We start from the raw sequence: 13,968 nt of genomic DNA on the forward strand, positions 1-13,968 counted from the left end.
AGAATTTTTTCTAAGTCCCATGCTGGCCAGAATTTTTTCTAAGTCTGACGCCTGGCCGAAAATTTTCAAAGTCCCATGCTGGCTAGAATTTTTTCTAAGTCTGACGCCTGGCTGAAAATGTTCAAAGTCCCATGCTGTCCAGAATTTTTTCAAAGTCCCATGCTGGCCAGAATTTTTTCTAAGTCTGACGCCTGCCTGAAATATTTCAAAGTCCCATGCTGGCCAGAATTTTTTCTAAGTCTGACGCCTGGCCGAAAATTTTCAAAGTCCCATGCTGGCCAGAATTTCTTCTAAGTCCCATGCTGGCCAGAATTTTTTCTAAGTCTGACGCTTGGCCGAAAATTTTCAAAGTCCCATGCTGTCCAGAATTTTTTCAAAGTCCCATGCTGGCCAGAATTTTTTCAAAGTCCCATGCTGGCCAGAATTTTTTCTAAGTCTGATGTTGGCCAGAATTTTTTCTAAGTCCCATGCTGGCCAGAATTTTTTCAAAGTCCCATGCTGGCCAGAATTTTTTCAAAGTCCCATGCTGGCCAGAATTTTTTCTAAGTCTGACGCCTGGCCGAAAATTTTCAAAGTCCCATGCTGGCCAGAATTTTTTCAAAATCCCATGCTGGCCAGAATTTTTTCTAAGTCTGACGCCTGGCCGAAAATTTTCAAAGTCCCATGCTGGCCAGAATTTTTTCCAAGTCCCATGCTGGCCAGAATTTTTTCTAAGTCTGACGCCTGGTCGAAAATTTTCAAAGTCCCATGCTGGCCAGAATTTTTTCTAAGTCCCATGCTGGCCAGAATTTTTTCTAAGTCTGACGCCTGGCCGAAAATTTTCAAAGTCCCATGCTGGCCAGACTTTTTTCTAAGTCCCATGCTGGCTAGAATTTTTTCTAAGTCTGACGCCTGGCTGAAAATGTTCAAAGTCCCATGCTGTCCAGAATTTTTTCAAAGTCCCATGCTGGCCAGAATTTTTTCTAAGTCTGATGCCTGGCTGAAAATTTTCAAAGTCCCATGCTGGCCAGTAGGGGTGTTAAAAAAAATCGATTCGGCGATATATCGCGATACTACATCGCGCGATTCTCGAATCGATTCAATAATCGGCAGAATCGATTTTTTTTTTTTTTTTTTTTTTTTTTTTAGGATTCACACCTTGAGCATGGAAGAATGTTATATGAACGGCACATTAAGCCTTAATATTTTTATTTTAATGCTGTTCAAATGTGAAACAGATTGCAAACTGTTTGTGTACAGTGGCTCACGGTTATAAGCCTCAAGTTTTAGATAAATATATTCATACAAATCTTACAGTGTACATGTACAAATTTACTGATAGTATTTTCTAAATTTGAATGGGAAAAAATCGCAACAATCGACTTATAAATTCGTATCGGGATTAATCGGTATCGAATCGTGACCATTCGTATCGGGATTAATCGGTATCAAATCGAATCGTCAGGTACTAGGCAATTCACACCCCTACTGGCCAGAATTTCTTCTAAGTCCCATGCTGTCCAGAACTTTTTCAAAGTCCCAAGCAGGCCAGAATTTTTTCAAAGTCTGACGCTTGGCCAAAAATTTTCAAAGTCTGATGCAGGCCCAAACATTTTCAAAGTCTGATGCAGGCCCAAACATTTTCAAAGTCTGACGCAGGCACAAAATAATTCAAAGTCCCACGCCTGCCCGAAAATTTTCAAAGTCTGACGCCTGTCTGAAAATTTTCAAAGTCCCACACTTGTCCGAAAATTTTCAAAGTCTGACGCAGGCCCAAACATTTTCAAAGTCCCATGCTGGCCAGAATTTTTTCTAAGTCCCACACCAATCTTTTCAATAGCCTGGGTTAAAGGGGTTGCAGTACCGCGGGCCACCATCGGGTGGCGCTGCAGATAGGGCACCCGGTTCCCTATCTGGGCACCTTTCCACCCAAACCGCAAAATGGAGTTGTCACGATTTCAGAAGGGAGCAATTTCAGACGTGACACCTCCAGGGCTGAACAAGGGAGGCTCGCCAGACTTATGTCCGAAAAAGAGGAGTGTTGGGGCGGCCTCCTCGGGCAGACAACCCGCTCTCTGGCCTGGTTGTCAGATTTTTTCAAAGTTGATGCCTGGCCAAAAATTTTCAAAGTCCCATGCTGGCCAGAATTTTTTCTAAGTCTGACGTCTGCCTGAAATATTTCAAAGTCCAACGCTGGCCGGAATTTTTCTAAGTCTGACGCACGAAAAATATTTTAAAATCCAACCTCCGGGGGCGGTCAAGTTTGACGCCTCTCCCCCTGACCGAACAGCATCCAAGACCCGCCTTCGGAGGGCCCCCGCCGGCCGGCCTCGCGCCGGTGTTCGGGCGGACCGCTCCTCCGGCCTGCAGGTCGCCCGCCAGCGCCCCGGCGGCTGTGAGCGCGGGCTCGCACCCATCTTTTCTAATTCTGAGGCCTGCCTGAAATATTTCTAAGTCCCTCGCTGGCCTGATTTTTTTCCAAGTCTGATGCATGACCATTGAGTTGAATGGCCGGGCTACCAGGAGTGCCAATCCCCCCATTGAGTTGAATGGGCCCCATTAATTTCAATGGGCTGGGTTACCAGGGGTACAATACCACCGGCCACCATCGGGGGGCGCTGCAAATAGGGCAACCGGTTCCCTATCTGGGCACCTTTCCACCCAAACGGCAAAATGGAATTGTCACGATTTCAGAAGGGAGCAATTTCAGACGAGGCTCTCTGGCCTGGTTTTCAGATTTTGTCAAAGTCTGACGCCTGCCCTAAATTTTTCAAAGTCTGACGGCCATGTCATTAAATGTCATTGGATTCTGCTGTAATGTAATCGGCGAGCGTTTGCGTTGAGTCAGCATATTTGCTCGTTTTCTGTACTCAGCAGGCACATATAGTACTGTTGATTTTCATGCCAACGCAAACGGAATTTTCAACTCTGGTTAACAGAATATCTTTCATGGGTCAATGTCACTGGACCAGCTGTACCTAGCGCGACCATTGCCCTCACTCTCGGACTACCGTACGCCAATTAAAGGCCTGTATCTTTGTGGCAGTGGCAGTCATCCAGGTTTGCTTAGAACGCGCAAGTAACTGCTGTCATATTCAAACAATTAACAAAGTGTTATCTGCTCATTTGTTTTGTTTGTTTTCAGGTGGAGGTGTGATGGGGTCTCCTGGCTGGAACGCTGCACTAACCGCCATGGCTGACCTGAAACGCCACTGACAAACAGTTGAAACACTCAACACTCCTATCTGATCAGATGCTCTGTCGGGCACTCTGTATGTCATACATAGCTCAATCATTAACACATATCGGTTCCACGTCTGACAAGGCCAGCCTGCGAATCGCGAAAATCCGCATATAATTGACAGCCATTACAATTGCATGACATTGTATTTCATGTTTTTTAACTCCAAAAATTATTGAATCAATGGGAATATCCCACTATCAGTGTTTTCCATCAAAATTTAGTATGCACAAAAAAAGGAAAAAAATCAGTATACTGTCATCTTAATTGATCATTAATTTTAAAAGCTCACTAGTGGGTAAAAAGTGAGCTCACTCCCTGTGTAACACTCACTGTGTAATATTGCCACACAACATTTTAAAATGATGTATGAATCTAATGCATGCTTGATACTGTAAATTGAAAATTGTTACCAACATACTTTCTCATCATTGCCAAACATGTGCAACTATTTTGTGTGTTTTTTATTAGATTTTTTTTTTATATGAAGTCAGGTAAAAAAATCTAAATTGAATTTTAGCAGCAGTTGCCCTTGTTATTATATGCAAACATTTAGGCAGGTTGCATGCGAGAGTTGTTTTTCCTGGTCAAGCATGTGTCATTTCCCTCTCCATTACGCACTGATGCACAATTTTGTAACTGAAAATAAATAAATAAATAAATAAAATCATGGTATCTCCTGGGATAAAGCAGCTGAATTAGTGTCCGATACCAGTATCAACCACAAGGGCGTGGCCAATAGATGTATAGGGTTAAGTTTTACAATCAGTAACTAAAACATTTCCTTCCATCCATCCATCCATCCATCCATCCATCCATCCATCCATCCATCCATCCATCCATCCATCCATCCATCCTTGAACCGGGTACAGTCATAAGGGCAGAAAAAAAACATATATATATATATATATATATATATATATATAGTGGTTAGCACGTCCGCATCCCAGTTCTGAGGACCTCCGGTTCGAGTCCTTCCTGGGTGGAGTTTGCATGTTCTCCCCGTGCCCGCGTGGGTCTTCTCCGGGTACTCTGGTCTCCTCCCACATTCCAAAGACATGCATGGCAGGTTAATTGGGCGCTCCGAATTGTCCCTAGGTGTGCTTGTGAGTGTGGATGGTTGTTCGTCTCTGTGTGCCCTGCGATTGGCTGGCAACCCCTGGGCCTAATGGTAAAAACATGACACAATAAAATGTGTTTTCATTGGTTGTTTAGATGTGGTACATTTACAATACATGAGAATGAGAATACCAAGTTTCAGGTGAGACAGTGAAAGTATCAATATTTTACTAGCTTATAGCCAATAACCCTGTGAAGTTCACAATACCACATTTCTTAGTTTCCTCCCTGTAAAAAACAAGCAAACAAATAAAACCAGCTACCCAATTAATCACTGGGTAATGTATTGCTTAGCCCGTTGAACTCTGTTGCTAACCCAAAAAAAAAAGTAGCACCAAAGCACACACAGTCACTCATATGAATTTAAATGTTGCAAATAGAATTTAATTGTGCAAGTCCATGGTGACAATATCTTTAACAATAACTTAACAGTGTTGTATGCATCCATGATCTGTTTACTGCCGTTCCACATAAAAACAATTACTTTCACTACAAATGTAGGATAAAATGCATTGCCTAGAGTAGGCCAGAGGCCTATACTGTATGTATATAAAAGGTGTGGGAGATGCCAACCCGAGTTTTTTAATTCTCTTTGAGGGGGTTTCACTGTTGTACAATCGCTGGTCGGGCCTATGTGAGCACTGTTTTCAGGTAAAGTGCTACCAAGCTGGTTTTGGTGACGTGGCCAGTTGCTGACTCCTTGCATGGAACAACTACGCCATCATGTGGTCAAAGTAGATAACAACAAGCAACACAAACTTTAAAAACGAAACTGAACTTATTTTTAATCAATATTTATATTCAGCATTGTTTATGCTTTATGGTTTAGTCTCGTGGTGAAAATGAAATGAGTGACCACTTCGTAAAACGAGCAGAATAGGGGGTTTTTGAACTTGAAGTGACCACCGACCTGTTTTCGCTCTTTCAGTGGGCGAACCTGGGGACGGGAACAGGGATTTTAAGACTCGCAATGGTAAACGTAGCTGCTGCAGTGTGGACTCATCGTGCACGGAGGCTCGCGAACGTCGTGGGCTCTGTGGCGAGATGCAGAGCCTACACGCACATCGGTTTCAAATCACACTATGATGCAATGGTTATCGGCGGAGGTGAGGTCCGACGAATTTTGTAAAAAAATAAAAAAAATTGTTGTGCTTTGAAATATTTAATACAACGTTTCATCTAACTCTACTGCAATGTCAATGCACAACTAGTCATTTTGCAATATTCTTCTCGTGGAAAATAAGCTCATTAGTTAATGTGTGACTTTGTGGAAATGCTGTGCAAAGTTAGCTTGACCAGTGTGGACCTCTTAAACTTTGGACTGAATTTAACTAGATGGGAAAAACAGCTTGTGCAACTTCATTTTATACATTGATATTCGATTTTCTACCTTCATTTCTGTGAAATGATTTTATTTATGTTGCTGCAGGACACAATGGACTGGTGGCAGTGAGTCAAGACATTTTTCCTTGAACACTGTTATAGCATTGTGGCTCTTCTGATTGTTGGTCAAAGGTTTGTTTTGTTTATTGTGTGTGTTTGTGTATACACAAGGCTGCCTACCTGCAGAAGGGAGGTTTACAGACCGCAGTGCTGGAACGCAGGCATGTGCTGGGAGGTGCAGCAGTGACAGAGGAGATCTTCCCCGGTAAGATAAGATGCCTCCATCCTCAGTCTGGGCAGCGGGTCCTCGACTGCGTTCTGGATTTTGTAAAATTACATGGAAATATCACAGAAATTCAGGTCACTGGTTTGTCTGCCATGTTGGAGATTGAGATTGGGAGGATAACGGAAATACCAGTAGACTGAATTGTGTTAGTTTTTATTCATTATTTTTTTCATTTGTAACTAATCAGTTAATATGTTGTACATTTTTCAATCTTCTTAGATGTTCTCAGAAAATGTTAAAAGGTATGGAGAAACTTTGGTGTTAGTGGCAAAGACGTGATCACAAAGTGGCTGCAACAATTTAAACAATTATAATACCACTTTTATTTTGCGTGCAGGTTTCCACTTCTCCAGGTGCTCATATTTGCTCAGCTTATTACGGCCGCACATTATAACAGACTTGGAGCTGAAGGTAAACAATCAGGTTTAAGAAATCACGTGATATGCTTTTGAACTGCCCGATATATTTTGTGTTTTCAGAAACATGGGCTGAAGGTGCATATGAGGGATCCCCATGCTTTCACACCCATGTTGGAGGAGGGGGTCAGGGGTGGGCCGCCAAGATCCCTCACGCTAGGCTCGGATCTCGCCGAGAACCAGAAGGAGATTGGCAAATTTTCCCAGAAAGATGCAAAGGTGGTTCAAGCATTGTGAAGCATGCTTGCTTAGTTTTATAAACTGCTGCATATGAATCAACTTGAATTGTCTTTGCAACCAGGCTTTTTCAGACTTTGTTTTGCACCTTGAGAAGCTTGCTGGAGCTATCCACCCACTCCTCGATGCCCCTCCTGTTGACATTCCAGGTGTCACAGCCGGATCATTGAGGAGGAGGCTGGCTGCGGCTAAAACACTGAAGCCTGTTGTCAAATGTGGTATGTAATACAATGAAGTCAACCATCCATTTATTAATTATTATTATTATTATTATTATTATTATTATTATTATTATTATTATTATTACCCGGCACTGTGGACGAGTGGTTAACACGTCCGCCTCCCAGTTCTGAGGAATCCGGTTCGAGTCCAGGCTCCGGCCTTCCTGGGTGGAGTTTGCATGTTCTCCCCGTGCCCGCGTGGGTCTTCTCCGGGTACTCCGGTCTCCTCCCACATTCCAAAGACATGCATGGCAGGTTAATTGGGCGCTCCGAATTGTCCCTAGGTGTGCTTGTGCGTGTGGATGGTTGTTCGTCTCTGTGTGCCCTGCGATTGGCTGGGAACCAGTCCAGGGTGTCCCCTGCCTACTGCCCAGAGCCAGCAGAGATAGGCACCAGCAACCCCCGCGACCCTTGTGAGGAATAAGCGGTCAAGAAAATGGATGGATTATTATTATTATTATTATTTATTTTTTTTAATAATATGTTCTATGCAGCCCCTCACTGGTCTAAATATGGCATTATGATTAATATTCCATTAGTGCAACATGAGTTAAGCAGCAAAACCCAGCTGATTTTATCCATCTCAGGGGGCGGGCATTTTTTCATTTTTTTTAATACTCACTCACACAAACACGCACACAAACTTACATGGTCTCCCAGGCAGGGAGGCCAACCCACGGCAACCGGCACCGGAGCCTGGGGGCGGCCATTTTGCCATTTGTTGTCGACTGAAGATGACATCAGCATTGCTCAGGCTCTGGCAACAACCAATCACAGCTCACTTGTTTACTGAAGCTGAGCTGTGATTGGTTGTTACCTGAGATAGATAAACATGGCTGAATTTGGCTTCATAACTCATAGTCCACAAACATAATATTAAACAGAATGTCGTCTTTAGACTAGTGAGGTCACATGTATTACATTATTGTTAAGAAATGTTTCAGGTTGACTTCCACTTTATACATAGATGTCATAAATATGAAATGGGTCACCCTATACTGTGCTTGTTTGAAAAAAAATACAGGGTTGAAGTTAGGCCGTAACATTCCAGAGTTTTACGAAATCATAACAGCGCCAATCATGAAGGTTTGTTGGTCTTATTTAGCCAGCTGAATATTTACTGCTGTCTCTAGGTGGCGCCATAATGCAGCTTGTGTTCTCTCCCGTTAGATCCTTAATCGCTGGTTCGAGTCGGAGCCACTGAAAGCAACCCTGGCTATAGACGGTGTGATTGGAGCTATGACCAGTCCCAGCAAACCTGGTAGTGGGTGAGATAACCTGTTAAGGAAATGAAAATGAAGTTGGACCATTTGGAGTGGAGGACATGCGCTATATATATATATATATATATATATATATATATATATATATATATATATATATATATATATATATATATATATATATATATATATATATATATATATGTATGTATGTATATTAGTAGTGTGGAACACAACAAATGAATTAATTTCAGATTTTTTCCTAGAAGTTTTTTTTTCTTATTAGACCAATTTAGAAGTCTATCCATGCTCCAAAGTGGTCCACTTTTGAGGTCCCACTGTATTAGAAGTGGATGAATGGAATCAGATTTTTTTATTTTTAGTCATGGACAACGGAATTTAACAGTTGAAACCAGCCCATGAGACATAAACAACAATGTCCAACCGAGGGGGACAGAACGGAGAAGCCTGACGATTCACCAAACAGCGTTCTGATTTGACTAGATAAAAAGGAAAATGTGAAGGAATGAGGGGAAACAAACGTTTCCCAAGCTTTGTTCAATAGGATCGGAGGAAAAAAAATCCTGTTAAAGCTTTTTTGGTTTCCTTTGACTCTTGTTCTAACCAGAGTATGATTCTTTCAAGCGACTCTTAATGGAATTTTACATGTACTTGTAGATATGTGCTCTTGCATAATGTGATGGGAGAGTTGGAGAAAGAGAAAGGTGCCTGGGGTTACGTTGAAGGTGGCATGGGAGGCGTGTCTAAGGCTTTAGCCAGCGCCGCCCGATCTTACGGCGCAGACATTTTTACAGAAAAGGTAAGCGCTTAATTATGGGAAGGCCTCTGCCACAAGTGTGCAATTGCTTTTGCCAATAGTGGTCTTTTCTTTGATCAAATCCAATGTGTGACTTGTAGGATGTAGAGCATGTTGTTGTGGGCTCAGATGGTGCCGCCAAGGGAGTGGTGCTGAAGGACGGCACAGAGATCCGGAGTACAATTGTTCTTTCTAATGCTACTCCTTATGTCACATTTAAAAACCTCACACCACAGGTAAAAATAATAGATAAACAATTAGCAATTGACCATTTGCACCGACGTCACATGATCACGTGACTGCCCCACCATGGGCGGCGGAAGGAAATGACGTTTGAATGGAAGTGGATGGGCCGCGGAACGATTTAGGTTCTTAGAGACTTTTATTTTGCAAATTAAAAGTTATTATTGCCCATCAAGTCATGGAATCTGCTCGTTCAACTGACATTCGCCTGTCAGCAGAAGTGAAACATTTAGTAGGTGCTCATAGAGTGCGATATTTATAGAAACTGGAGATGGCTAGTTTGAAAACAGACTGCTGTTTTCACGGAGCTAATCAAATCACCCACTTTGCCGGAATTCACGGTGCACAACCTGTATCACTATGTTGCCAATAATATATCTCCTTACACCTGAGCCAATTTAAAAGCTTGTAAAAGTCTATACGCATACCATTTTTTTGCTGCTGGTTGGGTGTCTGAAACGAGATGCTATGCTCACGCCCGAGGGGCAATCTACCTCATAATGGCAAAGGTAAAACTTGTTTCTCATGCTAACTAACTTATTTTTTCAAATGTTATTTTTACACATTCTGTCCTATATTGAAACACTGTAAGACTGTGTGTTGTAAGTGTACATTTACGAGTAAAATGTATGAACATTGATCTACTAACCTCTTAAAAAAATGCTCGCTACAAATCCGTGAATACTTTGTGGGTTGTCAGTCCTTTCTGTGGATTGCCGCTATCCATCAACGTCTTTTGTCTTCATTAGTAGGTATTTGGTAAAAAGCAACATTTGGTTTACTCCCTTGTCTGTTTGTTCAACCGACCGCACAGCAAGATATGACCATTTTATAATTTAATCGACTAGACAAAAGACTTCACACTTTACATGATTCAATTTTTACAATCCAGGCAAGTGGTTCTTTTGCCATCGAGCGTTCAGGAGGGGGCGTTCCCATGGCGGTAGTGTCGTCACGTGCAAATGGTCAATACTGATGACTGCATAAGATATATTTTTTCCATGTTCCTGTTTTTTTTTTTTTTTTTTTCCAAGGGTGCCCTGTCATCAGAATTCTTGAAAGCTGTAGATCAGATTGATTACACCTCACCTGTTACTAAGATCAATGGTAAATATTCGGTCCTATTATGCAAATGTAAAATCCACAGGACTGGAAGAAGAAAAAAAAAACTAATTTAAAGTAGAGCCCCCTGTTTTTGTCAAAGTGTCCGAAATACCCAGTCCGTCCACAGGTCTGTCGACTGACGGGATTAATTTTAGACGATTTATGAACGAGGGCTTTTCACAAGGCAATTAGAAATTCACTGCCATTGACAAGTATACTCGTCAATTGTATTTTTTAGAGTGGGGATGAGATGGGGAGGAGAATCTGATTATGCTCCACTGTAAATGTCAAACTTGTAAACAACTTTACTGATGCCCAGCCACCGGTAGATGACATCATTGCCCCATTTTATAAAAAAAATAAATACAGTTTCAGAGTCCATGGGAAAAATGGCTGTATTTTGGCATACTTACATCTTTCTACTGCCAATTACAAAAGAACGGGAAGAGGCAAAACGTAGGGAGTCTATTCTGTCAATTGGTATATTCGGTTTATATATAATTATTGAACATAATATCAAGTGGGTATTGAAAATTTGAAATTTTCTAAAATGGCTGGCAGTGAATTTAGTGTGGGTTGGAGGGTGGGGAGCATGACAATTCATTTGGAGGTACAGTGTTCCCTCACTATAACACGGTTCACTTTTTGTGGCCTCACTGTATCGCAGATTTTTTTTTAGTTTGCATGCATTTTTTTCTATTTTTTATACATTTTTTGCGTGTATTTTTTGTAACCTAACCCGAGCGGAAAACGAGGGAACACTGTAACTTTTGCCTTTGAATGAATCATGCAATGTCACTGAATAACTTAGATGAAATCATCAACACAGTTTGTTTCTTTTCTTTTTGACATTTATTGATGATGAATGAATGAATGAATGAATGAATGAATGAATCAAATTTTCACGGAAAATTCACAGAATGAAAAGTACAAAAAAAAAAAAGTACAAAATAATCGATCAAACAGTATGTTATGTTTGAGTTGAGTTGAGTTTGTAAATTCCTTTGCTGCCTGTAGGTCAACCAGCAATGCATGCAACAGATCTCACAGAAGCAAAGCCATTATGCAAACTCGATGACGTGCATGCAAATTTTGATGACTGAATTGTTCTGGCTATACTCTCGTTGATGGCAGCATTTACAAATGAAAGGGGGGCAATTATATTCAGCAGAGGTGTGAGTTCACCAGTCAGGCAGGTTGTGTTACATATCCGCAGAAATATTTTCAGATACAGTAGAATGGATTGTAAAATTCAAGTCATTGCTTTCGAACACTGTGGGCCTTTCCTAATGCTTGTCTATCAGCTGTCAATCAACTACAACTTTCTACAGTATCTTTCTTATACCTATAAAATAACTATCAGCGAAAATATTATTTGCTAAGTTCAAACCAGTGGCTGGAGTATTTCCCAATCGGGTTGTCGTGGGAGACAACACAAGGTGCTAGCCACCAGCTAGCTTGCGAGCTAACAAGCTTGGGCCTCATAAAATTAACTTTAAAAGTCACACTTTACTATCAAAACAGAAATTTCAAGGATAAGTGACACATTGTTTTAAGTTGTAATCCCCCCCTCTGCCCAACTGTTTTTAATAGTGGCAGTGGACAAGCTGCCAAACTTTCTCGCAGCTCCCACACCAGACAATAAACCAGGACCTCACCATCAATGCTCCATTCTTATCAACTGTGAGAGTGTGGACATACTGGAGGCAGCCTACATGGAGGCCATTAATGGACGTCCCTCAACAAGGCAAACTGTCTCATTATTTCACCAGCACTCACACCAGCACTGAAATGACACATCACATTTGACCACATTGTAGTAGCTGACACGCAATCTAATATACCAGTATTTATTTGGGTTTTGTGCTTCAGGCCTATGATCGAGATGACCATCCCGTCTGTGCTGGACCGCACATTGGCGCCCTCTGGCAGTCATGTGGTGTCAATGTTCACACAGTTCACCCCCTTCCATATCGAGGGAAGAGAGTGGACTGAGCAGGACAGAGAGGCCTTTGCAGATAATGGTTAGAAATGCTGGCAAAATAGTTTTAACAAGATTAAAAGTTGTGTCTTTCATATGCATTGTTTTCAGACAAGGTTTGATGTAATTATTTTAATCAAATTATTTTAATGTCTATTTATTTTGAAAAGGGTGACATGTTCATTAGGTTTTTATGTCAAAGGTTGGAAATTTCGAAATATTTATTATGATGTTGGCGACGTAATTTGGGAAAATGCCCTACATACTTGAGCATTGTTGTCAAACATTGTAAGAATATTTGAACTGGAATCTGTTATAGTTTAATCTTGTTAACACCTGTATTTGTTTCATGTAGTATTCGAGTGGGTGGAGAAATACGCCCCTGGATTCAAAGAGTCAGTGGTGGGCAGGGACATCCTAACTCCGCCTGACCTGGAGAGTATTTTTGGGCTCACTGGAGGGGTAAACACTCGTGATTTGTTTGACACTAGCAACTGTTCAAACACGCCCATGTCGTTAAATGTCATTGGACTCTGCTGTAATGTAAACGACGAGTGTTTGCATTGAGTCGTTTTCTGTACTCACCAGGCACATATATTACTGTTGATTTTCATGCCAAAGCAAATGGAATTTTCAACTCTGGTTGACAGAATGTCTTTCATGGGTCAATGTCATTGGACCAGCTGTACCTTGCGCGACCATTACCCTCACTCTCGGACTACCGTACGCCAATTAAAGGCCTGTATCTTTGTGGCAGTGGCAGTCATCCAGGTTTGCTTCGAACGCGCAAGTACGTAACTGCTGTCATATTCAAACACTTATTGACTTTTATCTGCTCATTTGTTTTCAGGTGGAGGTGTGATGGGGTCTCCTGGCTGGAACGCTGCACTAACCGCCATGGCTGACCTGAAACGCCACTGACAAACAGTTGAAACACTCAACAATCCTATCTGATCAGATGCTCTGTCGGGCACTCTGTATGTCATACAAAGCTCAATCATTAACACATATCGGTTCCACGTCTGACAAGGCCAGCCTGCGAATCGTTAAAATCCACATATAATTGACAGCCATTATAATTGTATGCAATTGTATTTCATGTCTTTTAACTCCAAAAATTCTTGAATCAATGTGAATATACTAACCTGGCAATAGCCAGATGGATATGTGATTCTCCACAGTAATTTCGTCGCGAAAAGGCGGGGACATTCTGTACAATAATTTGAGCTGATTGGACGATGCGACATTCTACACTTTTTTTTTTTTTTTTTTTTTTAAACCAATCACGCACATAGGTGAAAATTTCATGTTCGTTCTTTCCGGGGGGCATCTTACCAGCTAGAAATGCACAAAGTGCCACTCGCTGTTCAACATTCAACAAGGAAACGGTGAGTAATTCTGCAAGAACAAAATTAATTGCAGCGTCCATTCGTCCATGTTAGGTTTGTTTGTTAGTTCCGGCGTCAGCGCTGGCTTCCTTATTTCGTCACAGTTGCGTATCCCGCCCCCAAACACAATGTTGCTATATGATTGGTCAACCACCAGTTACCAATATACTTTTGTCATCATTGCCAAATGTGCATTTTTTTTTTAAATGTGAAATCAAGTAAATAAAGCTGAATTGAATTGTACTCTCACTTGCCCATGTCTTTATATGCGGTCAGCAAACGTCAACAAACTAATTTCAGGTGGCATTTGAGAAGTGAGGCCAAAAATGG

At 41.5% G+C, this 13,968-nt stretch overlaps 2 protein-coding genes across 5 annotated transcripts in view; both read left to right on the plus strand.

Annotated features, from left to right (window-relative positions):
• LOC144001636 (pyridine nucleotide-disulfide oxidoreductase domain-containing protein 2-like) overlaps positions 1-3,410 on the plus strand; it is a 474,238-nt gene extending 470,828 nt beyond the window's left edge. Inside the window, exons 11-12 of the mRNA XM_077496124.1 lie at positions 2,919-3,039; positions 3,125-3,410. Coding sequence (XP_077352250.1) covers positions 2,919-3,039; positions 3,125-3,195 — 192 coding nt within the window. The 3' untranslated portion in view covers positions 3,196-3,410. The remainder of the gene's footprint in view (positions 1-2,918; positions 3,040-3,124) is intronic.
• A 1,866-nt stretch (positions 3,411-5,276) lies between these two features.
• Positions 5,277-13,861, plus strand: LOC144001099 (pyridine nucleotide-disulfide oxidoreductase domain-containing protein 2-like). 4 transcript variants are annotated; one of them, XM_077495102.1, is made up of 16 exons: positions 5,277-5,445; positions 5,769-5,788; positions 5,855-5,987; positions 6,346-6,419; positions 6,488-6,643; positions 6,726-6,879; positions 7,907-7,968; positions 8,053-8,150; positions 8,784-8,925; positions 9,024-9,158; positions 10,200-10,272; positions 11,863-12,016; positions 12,142-12,293; positions 12,606-12,712; positions 12,901-13,021; positions 13,101-13,861. In XM_077495102.1, the coding sequence occupies exons 1-16, from the start codon at positions 5,310-5,312 to the stop codon at positions 13,169-13,171; spliced, it is 1,788 nt and encodes a 595-aa protein (XP_077351228.1). In that variant the 5' UTR covers positions 5,277-5,309; the 3' UTR covers positions 13,172-13,861. The 4 variants fall into 4 exon arrangements, with proteins under 4 accessions (XP_077351228.1, XP_077351229.1, XP_077351230.1 ...); XM_077495103.1 differs by having other exon boundaries at positions 5,894-5,987; XM_077495104.1 differs by lacking the exon at positions 5,769-5,788 and having other exon boundaries at positions 5,894-5,987.
• Positions 13,862-13,968: the final 107 nt, after the last annotated feature.

Source organism: Festucalex cinctus, chromosome 14 (genome assembly GCF_051991245.1).
Source record: "Festucalex cinctus isolate MCC-2025b chromosome 14, RoL_Fcin_1.0, whole genome shotgun sequence".
NCBI classification, from domain to species: Eukaryota; Metazoa; Chordata; class Actinopteri; order Syngnathiformes; family Syngnathidae; genus Festucalex; species Festucalex cinctus.